Genomic DNA, 17,816 nt, shown 5'->3' with positions numbered 1-17,816 from the left:
AGATACTTTTGTACCTGTTTCCTCCAGCATCTTCACAAGGTCCTTTGCTGTTGTTCTGGGATTGATTTGCACTTTTCGCACCAAAGTACGTTCATCTCTAGGACACAGAACGTGTCTCCTTCCTAAGCGGTATGACGGCTGCGTGGTCCCATGGTGTTTATACTTGCGTACTATTGTTTGTACAGATGACCGTGGTACCTTCAGGCATTTGGAAATTGCTCCCAAGGATGAACCAGACTTGTGGAGGTCTACAATTCTTTTCTTGGCTGATTTCTTTAGATTTTCCCATGATGTCATGCAAAGAGGCACTGAGTTTGAAGGTAGGCCTTGAAATACATCCACAGGTATACCTCCAATTGACTCAAATTATGTCAATTAGCCTATCAGAAGCTTCTAAAGCCATGACATCATTTTCTGGAATTTTCCAAGCTGTTTAAAGGCACAAGGCAACTTAGTGTATGTAAACTTCTGACCCACTGGAATTGTGATACAGTGAATTATAAGTGAAATAATCTGTCTGTAAACAATTGTTGGGAAAATTACTTGTGTCATGCACAAAGTAGATGTCCTAACCGACTTGCCAAAACTATAGTTTGTTAACCTAAGTGTATGTAAACTTCCGACTTCAACTGTACATACAATATATATACAAATGTATGTGGACACCCCTTCAAATTAGTGGATTCGGCTATTTCAGCCACACCCGTTGCTGACAGGTTTATAAAATCGCGCACACAGCCATGCAATCTCCATAGACAAACACTGGCAGTAGAATGGCCTTACTGAAGAGCTCAGTGACTTCCAACGTGGCATCGTCATAGGATGCCATCTTTCAAATTTCTGCCCTGCTACTGTAAGTGCTGTTATTGTGAAGTGGAAACGTCTAGGAGCAACGGCTCAGCCACGAAGTGATAGGCCACACAGACCGGGACCGGCGAGTGCTCACTACTGAGTTCCAAACTGCCTCTGGAAGCAACATCAGCACAATAACTGTTCGTCGGGAGCTTCATGAAATGGGTTTCCATGGCCGAGCAGCCGCACACAAGGCTAAGATCACCATGTACAATGCCAAGCGTCGGCTGGAGTGGTGTAAAGCTCGCCGCCATTGAACTCTGGAGCAGTGGAAACGCGTTCTCTGGAGTGATGAATCACGCTTCACCATCTGGCAGTCCGATGGACTAAGCTGGGTTTGGCGGATACCAGGAGAACGCTACCTGCCCCAATGCATAGTGCCAACTGTAAAGTTTGGTGGAGGAGGAATAATGGTCTGGGGCTGTTTTTCATGGTTTGGGCTAGGCCCCTTAGTTCCAGTGAAGGGAAATCTTAACGCTACAGCATACAATGACATTCTAGACGATTCTGTGCTTCCAACTTTGTGGCAACAGTTTGGGGAAGGCCCTTTCCTGTTTCAGCATGACAATGCCCCGTGCACAAAGCGAGGTCCATACAGAAATGGTTTGTCGAGTTCGGTGTGGAAGAATTTGACAGGCCTGCACAGAGCCCTTACCTCAACCCCATCGAACACCTTTGGGATGAATTGGAACGCCGACTGCGAGCCAGGCCAAATCGCCCAACATCAGTGCCCGACCTCACTAATGCTCTTGTGGTTGAATGGAAGCAAGTCACCGTAGCAATGTTCCAACATCTAGTGGAAAGCGTTCCCAGAAGAGTGGAGGCTGTCATAGCAGCAAAGCGGGGACCAACTCCATATTAATGCCCATGATTTTGTAATGAGATGTTCGACGAGCAGGTGTCCACATACTTTTGGTCATGTAGTGTATATTTAAGAGTTTAATGGAATTGTGAAGTACAGAAGCACAGGAGGAAGAGTGGGTGAGGAGTGGAGGCATTATGGAATAATTGAAAGAGGAAAATCACCGTTGTTAAAGATGGCTAGTTTCGGTTCCCTGAGCCATTAAGGGAATCCTACACAGTGTATGGCCTATTTTGCACATGTATTCACTAGGCTATGTGTAGATGAAGCTGATGAAGCATGGTGTGGATTAGTACCTTGGTGCAATTTAATAGCATTCATATCACTGATTTAATATACATGTAGGTGTCAGCAGGTACTAGCATTGATGCTAAGGGCTGTAGGATCATTCAGCGGTTGGTGCAACACCTCAAAGGATCTGGTCTCTTAGCACACTCAGATCGCCTCTCTGTCTATCCCTCTATGCTGCCTGCCTCTGCTCTGCCTGTCCTCATTATGGAAAAGCTGTTCCACTTGGCATCACATTTAACCCCTCACTTTCCACTGAGACAAGCAAAGTGGGTCACAGGATCTGAAGCACTAAACAGGGCCATGGGATGTGCATGCTGCTGCACTTAGAGAAGAGGCTAGAAACAAGACTGAAAACAGAGTTATGGAGAAGATAGGAAACAGACAGGAGGCTTAGTGACAAGACGTAAATGACAGTCACATACTGTATGGATGGAGAGCAAGACATTACAGACTGGAGGGGAAACAGTCTAGAAAGAAATATGAAAGCTTGTGTAAATATGTTGAGTAAATAAGGAAGTAGTTGCCTGAAGGAAGCTTTCAATCAAACCAGCACAATGTTTTCCACCCCTAAATGTATGCACTGTTAGAAGTTTGGTATTTTCATAAACTACAGCATAACATTAAATGGCTGAATGAACAAATAGATCAATATAGAGTTTACAGCAGTTTCTGTGGACTACAATGATGGTTGCAACCAAACATAAATTCAGTCGAATAATATAATTACTGTATTTAATTAAGCAAAATGATTAAATAGCTAGGCACTGTAAGCTCCCATTACAAGTTCAACATAGCATGCTTCAGATCCACAAATCTATAAATGGATCATGTTTCATAATACACGTTCACGCGACACTACACAAGGGGGTATATTGAACCAATAAATAAATGTCATACCATGAATAAATTGTGAAAAGACACGTCCAAAGCTTAATTCAAAAAAAGAATGCATTTTTCTTTAATGATTTACATTTTACAATTCTACAGCAGACCATTAGAATGTTTACCTCTTCAAAAGGCTGATTATATATCACCACCTGAATCAACTCTAAATCTTGGTCCAGGGGAGACGTCGGGGAACCATAAATGAAATGTTAGATTTGTTTAAAAGTAAATAAACAATATGTTCTATCATGTAATATAAACAAACCTTTCATATCTCGAACAATCAATATTATGTGTAAAATATTAAATTACAATAAAGCACCATTTTCAATAATAATAATAATAATAATAATAATAATAATACACATAGACACAGACATTACTACTTCATGGTATTTATATAAGATTATGTAGTCCTATTGAGTACCTCTGTTGGATTGCTACTGGAACAATGTCTAGATGAGGAAAGTGGAATGCTCAAATGACATTACAAATGTGTAAGAAAGAGCAACGGTCATTTAAAAAATATGAATCTCATTCACGGATGTAAAAATAATACATGCAACCACGTGGCTGACTACACATTTCACTGTGATCACCATCTACTACTAGCCTAACCAGTGTGATCCAATTAAGTAATGAGCGAGACAAGACTAAAAGCAAGATTATCAAGTAACAAGTCACAGCCCTTGCTCTAATTCACAACAGATTGCTTTGAAGTTGCTTCATAAATAATGCCATAACCACCAAGTATTCTCAGTGTGGATGCAGAGGGTAAAGAAGGAAGGGAGGGAACAAAATGTACCCACTTAGTCCAAGTTGCCCCACTAATACAGTATCATCTACCCCTTGATCTACACAAGACCAAAGAAAACCTCATTCTGCAGAAAACATTGCAGTCAGTCTCCCACCCACCCGGTCTCCCTCCCTCGTATACTGTGGGAGCTCTGGACAGCAGCTGCAGAGCTGCAGTTAATGTCATGCACGCCACCCCCCCCAGTGGAGTTGTCCTGGAATTTACAGGCCTGGAACTCATTCTACAGTACACACTGTTCATACACTGTGCATTTCTTAATGCACCATTGACTGCTAATCTTAACTCAAATTGTCAAGGCAGTGCACAAACATACCATGTACAGAAAAGCATGGTACCTAAAATTCCTCCTCACTCCTACACACACTTGCACGTCTATGTCCTTAGTGAAACAGAATGCAGACCCAATAAAACTGTACATTTTAGAGCTCGTAGACAGTACTTAAACCGACAAATCAAAGCCCTACTAACCAAAAATCACAGAAACATGTTAGAGGCACACTTTGCTTGTTTTAGAACTTTAACTTTAAAACACGTTTTATGTAAAAGTAATCATGTTCTGAAATGCACAAACGGTTTGTGTAGGTCTATCTTCCTGACATGTCAATTTTAGAGAACAATCCATTCAACTATGTTACAGTACAATAAGAAGGCCTCCACACACTACTAGAGCAGGGTTTCCCAAACTCGGTGCAAGTTTGAGTTTTTGCCCTAGCACTACACAGCTGATTCAAAAAATCTACTCATCATCAAGCTTGGATTATATGAATCAGCTTTGTAGTGTTAGGAGTGTTAGGGCAAAAAGCAAAACGTGCACCACTTGGGGACCCGAGGACCGAGTTTGGGAAACGCTGTCCTAGAGGGTTCAATGTGCCCACCTTGAGGCTAACCTCTGCTATGACAGACTATGAAAGGATTCTGGAGACTGACTGATCTATTCACTACATATTTTCCACTTGCAAATCACTGAACTTACACAGAAGATGGTTTTATTCACAAAATAAATAGAAGTAAAACTGTTAAGCATAAGCATTACTCGATCCCCACAGATGTCAATAAAACCTTCTCTGAGACATTCATATCATAATAGTATCCAAGAGAGGGAATTCGAACAAACACCAGTAACCATTAAACAAACATAAGGATAGGTAGACTGCAAATTGTTTAAAAAACATTGGGGCAGAGATATGCTCCTCATGAACAATTCTATACAATAATGTTGATATATTACAAGCTGAATCAAAGTCAGATGAGAAGGACAGGTATAAATCAGTCTGTATACTGGAGGTCCAGATCCACTAGCCCATCAGTAACCACTAGCCTCAGTCTCTTGGGCTTTCGGTCTGAGACCGGGGTATTCAAGGAGTGTGAGGATGTGGGCGCATGGTGGGATGTTGGTGGGTGGTCTATGGGCTGGCACTGCTGTTGTATGTCCCTCTTGCAGTGGTCATCCTGGCCTTTAAGCCCTGAAAAGCCCCCCACAGAGAAAGATGGTGAGTGTGAGAGTTGGGGTCCACAGGGCTCCAGAACCAGCCTCCCCTGGGTGCCCGAAGGCTCCATGAGGCAGCGGTACGTATAGTTGGTGGGAGGTGACCCTGGGTAATCTCCCAGGCCCATGGTGACTGAGTGGTCACCAGTAAAGTTGACCACGTAAGGTGGACCTTGGTGACCATAAGAGTAGGAGAAGGAGGAGGAGGGGGGCTGCTGTTTGTTTGCTGGTGTCTGTGATCCAGAGGGAGAGCTGTGGGCTACTTGGGGGCTATTGTGCTGAGACATAGAGGGAGAGAGCGAGGTGGAAAATGTAAAGTCTGAGGAATCGTAACACAGTTTGTCAGGTGACACCGATGTGGCATAGGAAGAGTGAGGGTTCTGGGAGTGCACAGCAGCACAGGGCTTGTCCTGATTCAAACGTTTGCCATGAGGAGACCCATAACTCTGAGGTGCTTGGCTGGGGAAAAAGAATGGCCTTGGGAGAGTAGAGAAGTTTTTGCTTCCAAAGCTGGTTTCAGTGTATTGGGGTTTGTCAGAGGGCGGCTTCTCCAAAGCTGTCGGTGTACTTTTACTGGACGTCTGGAAATAATCTGGATGGACTTTGTCATTGTGAAGATTTGACTTGATGGGGTAGTTTGATGTATTGAGACGAATTGGATCTTTTCCCGAAGTGATGCTATAACTGGGCATGCTACCTTTTTGACCGCCAGTGCTAGAAGCTGAACATTTGTTACTCTGGTGGACCTTCTCAGTGTCACTGTACCTAGATTTGGCAATATGAGGTTTGGGTGCAATTTTAGGGCTGCCAGCAGCAATATTAACTTTGGGGGCACTATTCAAATTCTGACTTGGTTTCCCTCCTTGAAACTTAAGCACACTCTGGATCACACTGGAGCTTTTGTCATAGGTGTTGCGAAAAGCATCTCCTACATTAGGATTTAATTGTGAGCCAAACTTGTTAGAAACCATTTGAGGTAAATGGACGGACTTGGCTGAGTAATTCTGGGGCCCAGTTTTGAAGGAACTTGGCACTGGCTGAGAGGTGGAAAAATATTGAGATTTGTTGGAAGAGCTCATCAGGTGGAAGGGACCCGGAGTTTTGACTTGAGGCTGGACCTTAGAAAAATTGGAATGGGTAAAACTAGCTTTAGTACCATTGGTACTCTGATTGAGAACATTGACTGGGTTATTCTGGGAATGGGAACCGATGGATTGAGTATTTGTATTAAACATGAATGATTCTTTGTGAGAGTACTGGGTTTTGGCTGCTGAAGATAAGGGCTGTGTCTTAGAATCTTCTTTTGACAGTTTCATACCAGGATTCTTCATCAAAAAACGATCCATGAAAGTCCCCTCAGCGCTGCTCAGGGGTGTAAAACTAAAATTTGCATTGAGCTGCCCTCTGTCTTTGGAAGTATCCTTAACTCCACAATCCAAAGGGAGAGACTCATTTTTGGAGCACACAAGACCATTAAGAAATTGCTGATCCTCTGCATTGAAGATACTTCCTGGGCTTGGAGGGCCAAGGTATGGAGTTTCTGGGTTCCAAGCATCCGAGGGGCTATGAGAGAGGGGACTACTAAAGGGCCCACTGGGTGGATCCATTGGACAGAGGTCTATTGGAGAGGTTTGGAGGATGTTCTGTGGATGATAGAACCCTTCAAGATTGAGACACTGGAAGTCGAGGAGATCTTCACAGCAATTAGCAAAGCTGGATTCTGTGGAAAGCATCCTTTCTGGAAAACTGAACGGTGGAGACTGAGACTGGGACGGAATCTTTGAGGTGGAAGCAGTGTAATCAGAAGGTATGTTTTTTTCTAAGGATTGTGACTGACATAACCCTTCGGAAAGTCTAGAAAGACTGTTGTCTATCTGTAGCAGGTTATGACTAAGACAAGAAGTTCCCATCTCTCCAGTTGCACTCTTACGAGCAGTCTCTGTTTTTTGCCTTTCCTTCCTTCCTCTTCCCCTTCCTCCTCTATTACTGATTTTTGGCATGGCCCTATCATTCATTGTTTCAGGAGCATAGGCCATCACATCAGAACCCAAAGGTTGGGGTGAGTTAAGGGTCAAGGGTGAGAGAGATAAAGTGAGGGGGGGAGGTTCTGTTTTCAGAAGACCAGCAGAGGAATCTTTTAAAGTGTTACACTTGGTTGCACTGTTGAGTTTCTGGCAGGCGGAAGGCTGAGAAGGGCACTCTTCTTTTGGCTTAACGCATGTAATTTCCTTCTTCTCTTTTTCAGACTCTGCTTCACTCTGCTCCAACTCCTGGCTGTCCACCTCCCATACACCCTGTATTTTTCTCCGCAGTTTGATCCGTGGCAAGGGTTGGTCTTCTTCCTTTACTTTGTGTTCATGCCGTGCCCCACTGTCAACCAAACTACTCTCCACTCTAATAGAAGTATCCTTCACTTGTTCTCCGTCTCCATCCAAGGACGGAATATCTTTTTCTTTTTCACAGATTCTAACAGGGCTTGGTGTCACTTGATAGTCACATTGCAGTCCCTCCCCTCCGACAGATATACCCTCACTAGAAATTGTATGGTCCTTTTCTCCTGGCAGTTGCTTTACTCCATAAATAACCTTGTCTACCACCTCATTTCGCTCTACCTCGCTGAGCTCTCCCCGTTCTTTTTTTTCTTTTTTTCTCTCTTTCGAGTCTACAGCTACAATCTCACCCTGCCTATCCAAAATGGGACCTCTAGCTTTCAAACTCCCCAATCTGTCTCGTCTAACTTTACGTCTCTTCCAAAATCGTACGTCATGAGTCTCTTTCCCATCTACCTGGGCACCCTTCTCCATTTCTAAGTTCAAGATTGACACAGAATCTAAAATGGCCCTATAAGGCTCCAATTGTTGTGAATCAATAGACTTTTCTGCTTCAATAATCAAATCCTCTCCTCCTGCAGGTTTGTCCAACTCCCACACTTTGCCCCTTTTTCTCTTAAAACGAATTTTGAAGTTGAGGCTCTGCCCTTTCCCGTTCTCTTCCTTACATGTTGGCGAGGTGAGTGAATTCACTAACTCAGTATGTAATTCTGGCTTCTTCTCTCCTTCATTTACATGTTCTTTTCTAGAATCCGGTGAGATTTCATCATGCCCTGCATTGTGTTTGTCCTCATCAGATTCATTCTCCAGTACCTCTGCGTCTTGGGTCCCTCTTTTATACTTTCCTGCACTCCTCCGTGGCCGGTCTTTTTCCAGTTGATTGACTCTGGGACGCAGCATTCTGGGCGTTGCATTTTGTTTTGCTGTCCTCTTGAAGGCCTGTGTCCGAAATTGGACCCCAAGCTCTGAAACAGTAGACTTAGGGTCACTATTCGACCGCAACCCACCTCTACCGCTGTCCTCCTTCAACACTTTGATAGCTTTGGTTTCTCTTCCTGAACACAGAGTAAGATTCTGCCTCAGCTCTGTGGAGGGTCTGAGGTCCTTGGAGGAGGGCTCTGACACAGGAGAGTTGATGCTCTGCTCAGAGTCAGTCTCCACTGAATTACGGAACATCCGTTTCTTCAGAGGAATGTTGGCCTGGGTGTGTGCCTGAAGATATTCTGAAGAGGGAGGGGGAGACTTGGAAAGCCTATCTTTCACTGGGACTAAATCATCATTACTTTGTGGCGAGTGAACATGCAAGCCTTGGCCTGGATCCTCAAGTTTCATCTTACTAGCCCTTCCTTTCCCCCGTTTGGAAATGATCCCACTTTGTGTTTTTGCGTGAGGCAAACTATTTATCTGTGCATCAGATAATATTTGTTCCCTCACCCCTTTCCCTCCAACATTATTTGCCTCTCTGCCATCTTCCATTTGCTTGGAGGAAATTAGATCTTTCTTTCCTGTGTTCCCACTTTCTGAGCTCCCAGCCTTCTGATCCCGCTCTTTTCTTAGAATATCAGAAAGTAGAACCCTCACCTGTTTGATGACAATCCCCTTCTTGTCCATAGTTATGGGAATACTACTCCCCTTTACCATTTCAGACACCCTCTCATTCTTACCTCCATCCTTTCTGATTATGCTGTCACAACTTTTGCTATTTTGTCCTCCTCCTCCTACTTTTCCATTACTCTGTTCATCTGCATCATTTCGCCCTCTAAGCACCCTCTTATCACAGCCAACAACTAGAGATTGTACACTTTCCCTATTTAGTTTTGCCCCTCTGTCAATGTCTTTTACACTCCCCCTATGCCCCTTCCCAGCCACACTAACCTGTTCCATCCCACAAGCAGCTTCTATTTCAATGACCTTATCACCTCCCCCTTTCTCACCATGTAGTAAATCGACCTTCACCACAGAAGTCTGTCCCCTCCCTACATCAATTTTGTTAACCTTAGCCTTGAAATACATTTCCCTCACCCCTTTCTTACCTTCAGCTTCTGACAACTCTCTGCCTGCTTCCTCCATGGACTTTTGCTGGGACCTGGACACTCTGGTTTCTGCCTCTCCTCCCTGTGTAGCTGATCTAGCCAACTGTTCTGCTTGCACTGGTATGCTTCTCTCTCTTCTCACAACGCCCTTTCCCTCCAATCCTGGACAGGCCCTTTCTTCTGCTACACTTCCCGGCACAGACACTCTTATCAAGCTAACTGTGACTTGCTTCAGTCCTGACATTACTGGAACATGGCCAAGTGAGGGGGAAGAGAGAGAAATGGTGCTAGGGGTGGTAGTGACAATGGGAGTACTAATGGGTTTCTTGTGATTCTCAGGCTTCTTGGCTTTATCCAAAGCACTTTGGCAAACTTCAACCCTTTTACCAGTGGGTTTGCTCGCCACAAGTGTCCTATCAGTCCCCGATTCTCCAATGGTTTTGATTTCCACTTTCACATCCACTGGTTTCTGATCTGCACCCTGAGCCTTGCTGCCTTTGGGCCCGCCTCCTCCAGTGTATGTTCTGTTGCTGATGTATGCCACATCCTTGTTGTTGCCTCTGGTGTTATCTTCGATGGTTATGCAATTGGTTCCATGAATATCTTTGATAATATTGTGCGTGGCATCTTTTCCACTACAGCTATCCATGTGTTTCTGAGGACTTGCGCTGTTGCTTTTTCTGTAAATGGGTTTGGTGAGTTCAGTGCGCTTGCTAATGATTTTGTTGTTCTTCTTGGCTCTGGAAACAGACTGGCGTGTGTGACAGTTTCTGATCATGCTCCTTGTTCTGGAAGAGATCCTTGTCTGGACAGATACTTTTTCCACCACTCGAAGGGGCTTGCCACCCAGTATCTGTCCACAAACTGCTGGTCCAGCTTTCTGTTGAGAAGACAAGGAAGAGTGAAGAGTGAAAGGCTTCAGGTTTAACTCACAAATATTGCTGCTCTTCTCTCTTTTGTCATTCTCTTTGGTTGTACAGCAGAGAGAAGATTGTTCCTTCCTCCACTTGTCTTTTGCCTCCACATGTTCAAGCTGGTGCAGCAAGGCCCTCTCTTTACTGGTGGGGTCCTTGCAGCTCAACAAGAAGTTGAACGTGTGGCGCCGTACTCGGACCCTAAGGTTCCTCAACACCACCTCTGATAGGGATGGCATTATCAGCCGTTGCGGCTTCATTCCCGATATCCTCCTTTGCCCCTCCTGTTTCAACCTTTTGGTCTTCCTGCTCATCATCAGAGCATTTCTCTTCATCTGCTGGGTAAATGAATTCCTTGAAGGGATAGCTAAGACAGGAAGACAAAAGAACTAAGAAATTCTGGCAAAAACAATAGCATAACAAATAAATGCATACTGCACCTAACATTACATTCTAGTTGCATGCTGTCACTAACTGCTATATCTGCAATACATTTAGCAAAAATACTATAAAGACAGTATATTGCTCAATCACCAATGCGTAGTACCACTTGTATCTTCACAGAATTTGAGAATTTCAGCCATTGTTAAAAGACATGAACATCATTAGCTTAACGTTTGAAACGAGAGAGAGACAAACACAAACTTACCTGAATTTGAAAATGTAAATGTAGGCCGAAATGTAGGAGGACAGGGTGCTTTCCCTCTGTTAAGACGTAGGTCTGTGTCTCTGAGGCGGTACTTCTGGCCAGACAGGTCATTTAAGTCATCACAACCAGGCTGCCTCTCTCTGTGTCGGAAGTGACCCTCTCCCTTCCTAAATAATAAAGAAATAGTATACAAGTCATATCTATCTATCTATCTATCTATATATAAATAAGTTAGGCTGGTCATTGAGACAATGAGAAGATATGTCTCAATCCTCTCACCTCTCACAGGTGCAGCATTCACACATTTCATTGTCTTCTCCAAAAAAGCTGTCGCCATAGTAACAGGTGATCTCCTCCCCAGGTGCGATGGGCCTCACCACTTTTACACAGCCTCCATTCTTATCGCCAGGAACAAACTGGAGAGGGGGAGGTGAGGGAAGAAACAAGGTGACATCGCTGGCCCTGGGGATGTAACACTTCCAACAATAAAAACATAATAGTACAAACAAAAGACAGATGAAGAGGCCAATAACAATAATCATGTATAACAACACTTCTATAAAAAGGGAACAATGCTTCACGGGAACACAGAGATTAAAACATAGAAGAGTAACATGACTAATAACATAACATTGATGATTACCTTACAGTTTGGTCTGCAGTCTTCACCCAAGGAACAGAAACAAACGTATGGTTACAATACAGATATAACAACTTAAAACTATGCCATGTGTCGGTATAATAAAAGTATTGACCACTAGCAAATCCTGTGAAGCTCTGCAGTAGGAGAGCACATTCGATAACAGGATTAGATTAGTGCATTTGATTTGATCACTCTAGATATAATGTATGACTTGTCAGGAATGCTTAATTAAGAGAAATCCCAGAAGCAGATGCTCTGTCTGTGTATTCTGTGAGTGTATGCACAGTGGGTTTCTGTGATAGTGTATGCACAGTGGGTTTCTGTTATAGTGTGTTTACAGTGCATGTACAATGTGGCAGACTGTAGTTGGGGTTGAATCTTGAAAAACTCACCGTGGTTGATGAAAGCAGCAGGCCCAAGCCAGAGTTGTGCACAGCGCTTACGAGTGGAGTACATCACACTAAAGTCATTCACCCCTGCTCTCAGAACAGCACTGTCTGCTGGACTCAGCTCGGCTATACAACCCAGCAGAACCTCCATCCGCTCACCTACAAACCTGCAGCATTCGGCATTACAGTTAAACATTATATATAAAAACACAGACAAGATGTATCTAATCTGCAGAATTACACATGACTATTGAATGCAACTGTTAAAAGATAGTTGGTCCTTACCAGTGCTTGGTAGAGGTTATCTTTGCTCCGTTGGTTTCTGAAGAGTATCGGTCACATGACTCAATCTGGACACCGCTATCCAACAGGAAGGCACAGAGATAGCGATACACCTGAAGAAATAATAGCTGTCAAGACCACGCATACAGCCATGCATGTTCATGAACACAATCATGAATACCCACAGAGTGAAAATAGGTTATATTAGCTAACTACCCGAACAAATTCTTAGAAAAAAATGACAGAGGCCATCAAAAGTACACAAACAAATGAAATAAATTACACTGACTGAGGAAAGGAAGGGGCAATCAAAAACGTACTTTAGTGCACACTGATATAACAGGGTTAACTGATCCTGCAAACACACACTTACATGCTGTTTCAGTAGTTCCAGGCGGTGGGTGCCCAGTCCAGTGAAGTAGTCACAGGCCCAGTCTCCCACTGTGAGTGCCTCAAAGGTGGCCTGCAAGTCATGTGTGCGTTGGAAGCGTAGCAGAGTCTCTTTGAGGTAGCCCCAACGACGGACCTCTGGGGGGGGGCTGGAAGGCGACAAGAGTTAGGTGTGTACTGTTTTTTGTAATTGTGAAGAAACATTTCCACTTCTCTTTGAAGAACGCTGAAGTTGTGCCTTAACTTCCTGATGAAGACGAATTACTAGACGCAGAGAGGACCCATCAAGACCAAGTTACATTTACATTTACATTTACGTCATTTAGCAGACGCTCTTATCCAGAGCGACTTACAGTTAGTGAGTGCATAGATTTATTTATTTATTTAATTTTTCATACTGGCCCCCCGTGGGAATCGAACCCACAACCCTGGCATTGCAAACGCCATGCTCTACCAACTGAGCTATATCCCTGCTGGCCATTCCCTCCCCTACCCTGGACGACGCTGGGCCAATTGTGCGCCGCCCCATGGGTCTCCCGGTCACGGCCAGCTACGACAGAGCCTGGATTCGAACCAGGTTCTCTAGTGGCACAGCTAGCACTGCGATGCAGTGCCTTAGACCACCAAGTATAAGACAAATGGTGCAATGCATACATTTAAAAGTTTGTCATTTCACACACTTTTGTCAAATGTACTCTAACGGATAGGAGGTTTAAAGAGATTACCTGACGTTCATTTTATGGGTGCTAAACCCCAGCAAGGGGTCCAGCACCAAGCTGGTGGCCAGATCATCCGTCTCACACAGCTCCATCACACTCATTTTACTGCATCCGTCCATCGCCTCCCACCATCAGCATGCTGAAAGGACAGGGGTCGGGGTCAAGGAACAGGGCGATGAGACTGACAACCACCCACAACTGAGTCAAGTTGACCTCGTAACCCCATACAAGCTAACGTTAGCCTTTATGTACCGCTTCGATGATAACCTTATTGATGTTTTAGCTAGAACTAGCTTAGGTTAGAAACTAGCAAACTAACCAGCTAACGTTAACTAGATAGCCTTCTGGTTTTGATGTCTAAATTAGCATCATAGCTAGCAGCTAGCTACCGCAGGACATAGCGTTTAACTGAAAGTCTAGCTAGTTACCGTCGGACTCTGGCATAAGCAAACATGAGAAATATAGCTAGCTAGATTGATATAAGTTACACTGCAGCTCTAGCATAACATTACCTGGGAGTATTTGATAACGAAAGCCGCTAGCTAGATTGTATCCGTAGTGGTTGCTAGCTAGCAGCTAGCTCGCTATGTCAGATGTCGAGTCAGCTAGCTAACGTTACGTAGCTAGCTGATCCGCCAAAACACAGCACAATTTCTTGGTGTTGATTCAACGTTGCAAATGTAGATGTTATCAAATTAGCTAACCAGCTAGTTTCCACAGCAAAACGACTGACCTGAGGGAAGGAATTGATTGTTTGTTATGTTTTTTGTTATTCTCGTATCAGAAGTTGGTCGAGCACCAACTGAGGTATGCGAGTAACACTGCTGCAGTGAAACCAAACTAGGGACATATCCGTTGTTTTTCATTGGCTAGTGCCAAGGTCAATTTTACGCCAGTTACGAAATCTCTCACAGGCCATTTGTCAATAGGGATAGGATGGACTTTAGTTCTAGTAATACGGTTGGTTGTGCCTGGTCGTAGTAGGTTGGGTTTCAGTTGCTTGAATGGACAGACGTTATTTATAATTTCAGTTTAACATGACTTTTACACGTTGCGAAATTAATTGATAACCCTCTAAAAAAAACAGCCCTCTCCTACAACACTGGTGTAAGCAGTGGGATCATGCCAGTGGTCCTACGGGGTCTTGGGGAAGTGTGCCCTCACACACACACTGGGTGCCTTGCACGGGGACACAGAGGGAATAATGTATCACAGTGTGCACTTGTTTCAACTACCCAGGCTTTGGAGGTACAAGTCATTGTAGATCGAGCCCATTTCAACTCACACTGACGTTTTGGGGCCAGTTTTCCAGACCTTGATTAAGCCTATATTCCTGGACTAAAAGAAAGTCTGGGTAAAATGATTCACTACTATGGGTCTTTTGACCAATCACATTTTTCAGAGCTGAACGGTCAAAAGACCAATTAGTGAAAAAAGATCAGAATTGGGCTGCATGTCTAAACGCAGCCAGTGTGAGGCAATATAACACTTAACAAACGTGTAGGACTAGGTCTTTAGATTGTAGATGCCAGAAAGAAACGGGAATCACTGAGGATTGCTCAAGGACAGTGGATACCACCACCACCCCCCCACTCATGTCCTATGAGCAATATTAGATATACGGCACCACTGAATAAGGAATCTGGAAGACATGCCATATGCAAGGTCCCCCTATACCAGCAAGGGCCAGATTTTGGCCCCAGGTGGTACCCACTACAATCAGAGCACATTTCTACTTAGCCAGACATTTCACTTTCCAAGGAAATATCACTGGAGTTCACATTAGTGCTCACTAAACAGCAAGGAGGCATCAGTTTCACATGATTGAAGACAACATCCAAAGTTGGAGCTGCAATTTATTACCACAAATGTAATGCTCTGGGTCGTACAACAGGGACAATTTAATGTGCATGGGAAGAGGACATAGTGTCATGAGTCAGCCCTCACTGACAGCAGCTTGTATCGCACGTCTTGCCCTCCTTGCACACACAACCAGAGGCGCACTTGCTGCATCCAGTCGGGCAGCAGGAACAACAACCTGGAGGAATGATAGAAGAGATTAGTACTGATTAATGACCATGAGTGGTTTTCCAACAAGACCTGTGGCTGCTATAGTACAGGCCTGAAAGCAATTTATCTGGACTAAAAGTACAGCTGAATGTTAGATGCACGCATCTGGAGTTTGACAGTGGATATTCCATTTTAAAAAGCATTATTTGGACATTGCACTAAACGCTTACAACGTAAGGAAAGATACGCAACTAATTTGGGTGAAGGATTTCTTTAAGGCAGGGTTTCCCCCAAACATCTTTCCCATAGGTTTGAATTTAAGCTAGTTTACATAGGGAAGGCTGATAAAGCGTTATCAAGAGCAAATACTTTTGCAAGTGAAAGCAATCCTACTCATTACTCCACGTACTTAATTACGCCACTTTGAGCCGACTTCGCCGTGGGCTTTCGCGGGACTTGGCTCACGCCCAGGAGGCAGCCCGGTTCCTAAACGAATGCAATGGTCTTTCACCCGGTGCAAAACACGCCTACCCGGCCCAGATTTTTCGAATCCCCTCATTGGCTAGGGATGTTCAGTCTTGATGTGACTACCAATTATTCATAACTAAATTGTGAAGTTTAGTGGGGCAATCTGCACTTGTTACAGCTAATTTGACTTCACAATTAACGACATGTACCCATTGATTCTTGAAGAATATAATTTAAATGCCTCATGAGTGGAGTTGAAAAATCTGTCGATGTGCCCTTAAGCAAGGCACTTAACCCTAATTGCTCCTGTAAGTCGCTCTGGATAAGAGCGTCTGCTAAATGACTAAAATGTAAAAAAATGTAATGTAATGGAGTTAAACGGCCGTAGGCCTGTCCCATCAGAACACAAAATATGATTGCTTACAAATATTGGGGGGAAAAAGTGAATGTAAACAAACACCAAATACTCAAAACATGGTTAAAACTATATTTTTGATAATAGTCAGTCCTTAGATCCCAAGTGTACATTTCTCCAGCTCCATCCTTTAGCGTCGCTTTGTTATTGTTTCAACTACGGATTGCGCTTCATGGAGATTAACCCATGCACTTACTTTTCGTTGTACATCCACAGTTTGTGCACTTGCAGGGTCCACCGCAACTGCAGCTTCCAGCTACAAACAAAACACTTCAACTAGAAAATTGATACGTTTCACCTGCCATGCAAATCTATATAAAATCCACTGTACCAGTTTAGGTCAATTCGGAATTTACAGATCAATTCCATTTGGCAAACTTACTTTTTGAGCAATCACAAGGATCCATTTTCAGTTTGAATGAGCTCTTATCCCAAACAATTCAACAATGCTGACCTAACACCGTTCCAGTGGCGCTTTGTCTGCTATTTATTTGAGATTCGGTACAGCTGTTTTATATCATCCGAATTGAGAGGGCCATGTGCAAAACAGAAACGCGCATTCCTGCTCTGCCTATTTCTCCCTATAATAACATTTTCCTAAAAATTATTTTCTATAGATGAACTGCATACACTAGATGGCGCCCATTTAAAATGTAATCTCAAACATACAGTATGTAGTATGTATGTACCACTATATGGGTAATTCAACAATAGTGGCCTATAGCGTCACTGTATCTTACATTATACACAAACCATGGCTCATTTAAAGTTACATTATGGAATATTTGCCGTTGCTCGAGACAAAAATGGTCCACTATTATGGACAGGAATATTGTCCAGAAATTACTTCTTTAGACAGAAGGGGGCCCCACCTCCCCACACCCATGAGCAAAAGTTTATATTGCAAGTTTGTTAGCCCAAAAAAATTTTCTACCCGGTAACAGAGACAATATTTGTGATTGGTTGGAAAACAAATTACATAAAAATAAAAAAGCATTATTTTTATTTCTTATTTAACGTTTTTGATTCATTCATTTATATTTTAGCTTAAAAGCCTGGGGCGCGTTCAGCATGACTTAAAGTTTTGATACGTTCAGATAGAAATAGGCTATGTAGTACAAACATGCCTCTGACATTTACATTTTAGTCATTTAGCAGACGCTCTTATCCAGAGCAACTTCCAGTTAGTGAGTGCATACATTTTTCATACTGTAGAATAAGAACTCACATCAGCTCTATTCATGGCATTTCTATCCGCAACGTTCGACAACGTTTGGAAACTGAACGTGGCCTTGTATTCTACCCAGCGACAGTGCATGAAGGAAAAACGTCCCTGATTGGTTAAAATAAAATAAAAACATTTTACATATCTATATTGCCC

The 17,816-nt window shown here is 43.4% G+C and overlaps 2 protein-coding genes across 4 annotated transcripts; both read right to left on the bottom strand.

Annotated features, from left to right (window-relative positions):
• Positions 1 to 4,671: 4,671 nt before the first annotated feature.
• Positions 4,672 to 14,373, bottom strand: kmt5c (lysine methyltransferase 5C). Of its 3 annotated transcripts, XM_084191636.1 has the most exons (10): positions 14,055 to 14,373; positions 13,549 to 13,681; positions 12,807 to 12,972; positions 12,437 to 12,546; positions 12,155 to 12,318; positions 11,763 to 11,782; positions 11,399 to 11,535; positions 11,120 to 11,286; positions 9,557 to 10,837; positions 4,873 to 5,170 (listed from the first exon to the last, which is right to left on the bottom strand). In XM_084191636.1, exons 2-10 carry the CDS (start codon positions 13,659 to 13,661, stop codon positions 4,974 to 4,976), a joined length of 2,355 nt encoding a protein of 784 aa, XP_084047762.1. In that variant the 5' UTR covers positions 13,662 to 13,681; positions 14,055 to 14,373; the 3' UTR covers positions 4,873 to 4,973. The 3 variants fall into 3 exon arrangements, with proteins under 3 accessions (XP_084047760.1, XP_084047761.1, XP_084047762.1); XM_084191634.1 differs by having other exon boundaries at positions 4,672 to 10,837; XM_084191635.1 differs by having other exon boundaries at positions 4,672 to 10,837; positions 14,276 to 14,373.
• Positions 14,374 to 15,485: 1,112 nt separating this feature from the next.
• Positions 15,486 to 16,842, bottom strand: LOC311116551 (metallothionein A-like; the record flags this gene model as incomplete). The annotated part of the gene is made up of 3 exons (XM_084191631.1): positions 15,486 to 15,580; positions 16,632 to 16,691; positions 16,818 to 16,842. 3 exons carry the CDS (start codon positions 16,840 to 16,842, stop codon positions 15,486 to 15,488), a joined length of 180 nt encoding a protein of 59 aa, XP_084047757.1.
• Between the last annotated feature and the right edge of the window lie 974 nt (positions 16,843 to 17,816).

The sequence above is a fragment of the Coregonus lavaretus genome (genome assembly GCF_964263955.1).
Source record: "Coregonus lavaretus genome assembly, contig: HAP1_SCAFFOLD_2998, whole genome shotgun sequence".
NCBI lineage: Eukaryota > Metazoa > Chordata > Actinopteri > Salmoniformes > Salmonidae > Coregonus > Coregonus lavaretus.
This window is presented reverse-complemented; position numbering and strand designations above follow the sequence as displayed.

Coding starts and splice junctions, on each gene's coding strand:
- kmt5c (XM_084191634.1), bottom strand. CDS start 13,661: ATGGACGGATGCAGTAAAATGAGTGTGATGGAGCTGTGTGAGACGGAT. Junction 11,536..11,762: donor ACTGCAGACCAAACTGTAAG/GTAATCATCAAT, acceptor CCCCCTCTCCAG/TTTGTTCCTGGCGATAAGAA. Junction 10,838..11,119: donor ATTTACATTTTCAAATTCAG/GTAAGTTTGTGT, acceptor TTCCTGTCTTAG/CTATCCCTTCAAGGAATTCA.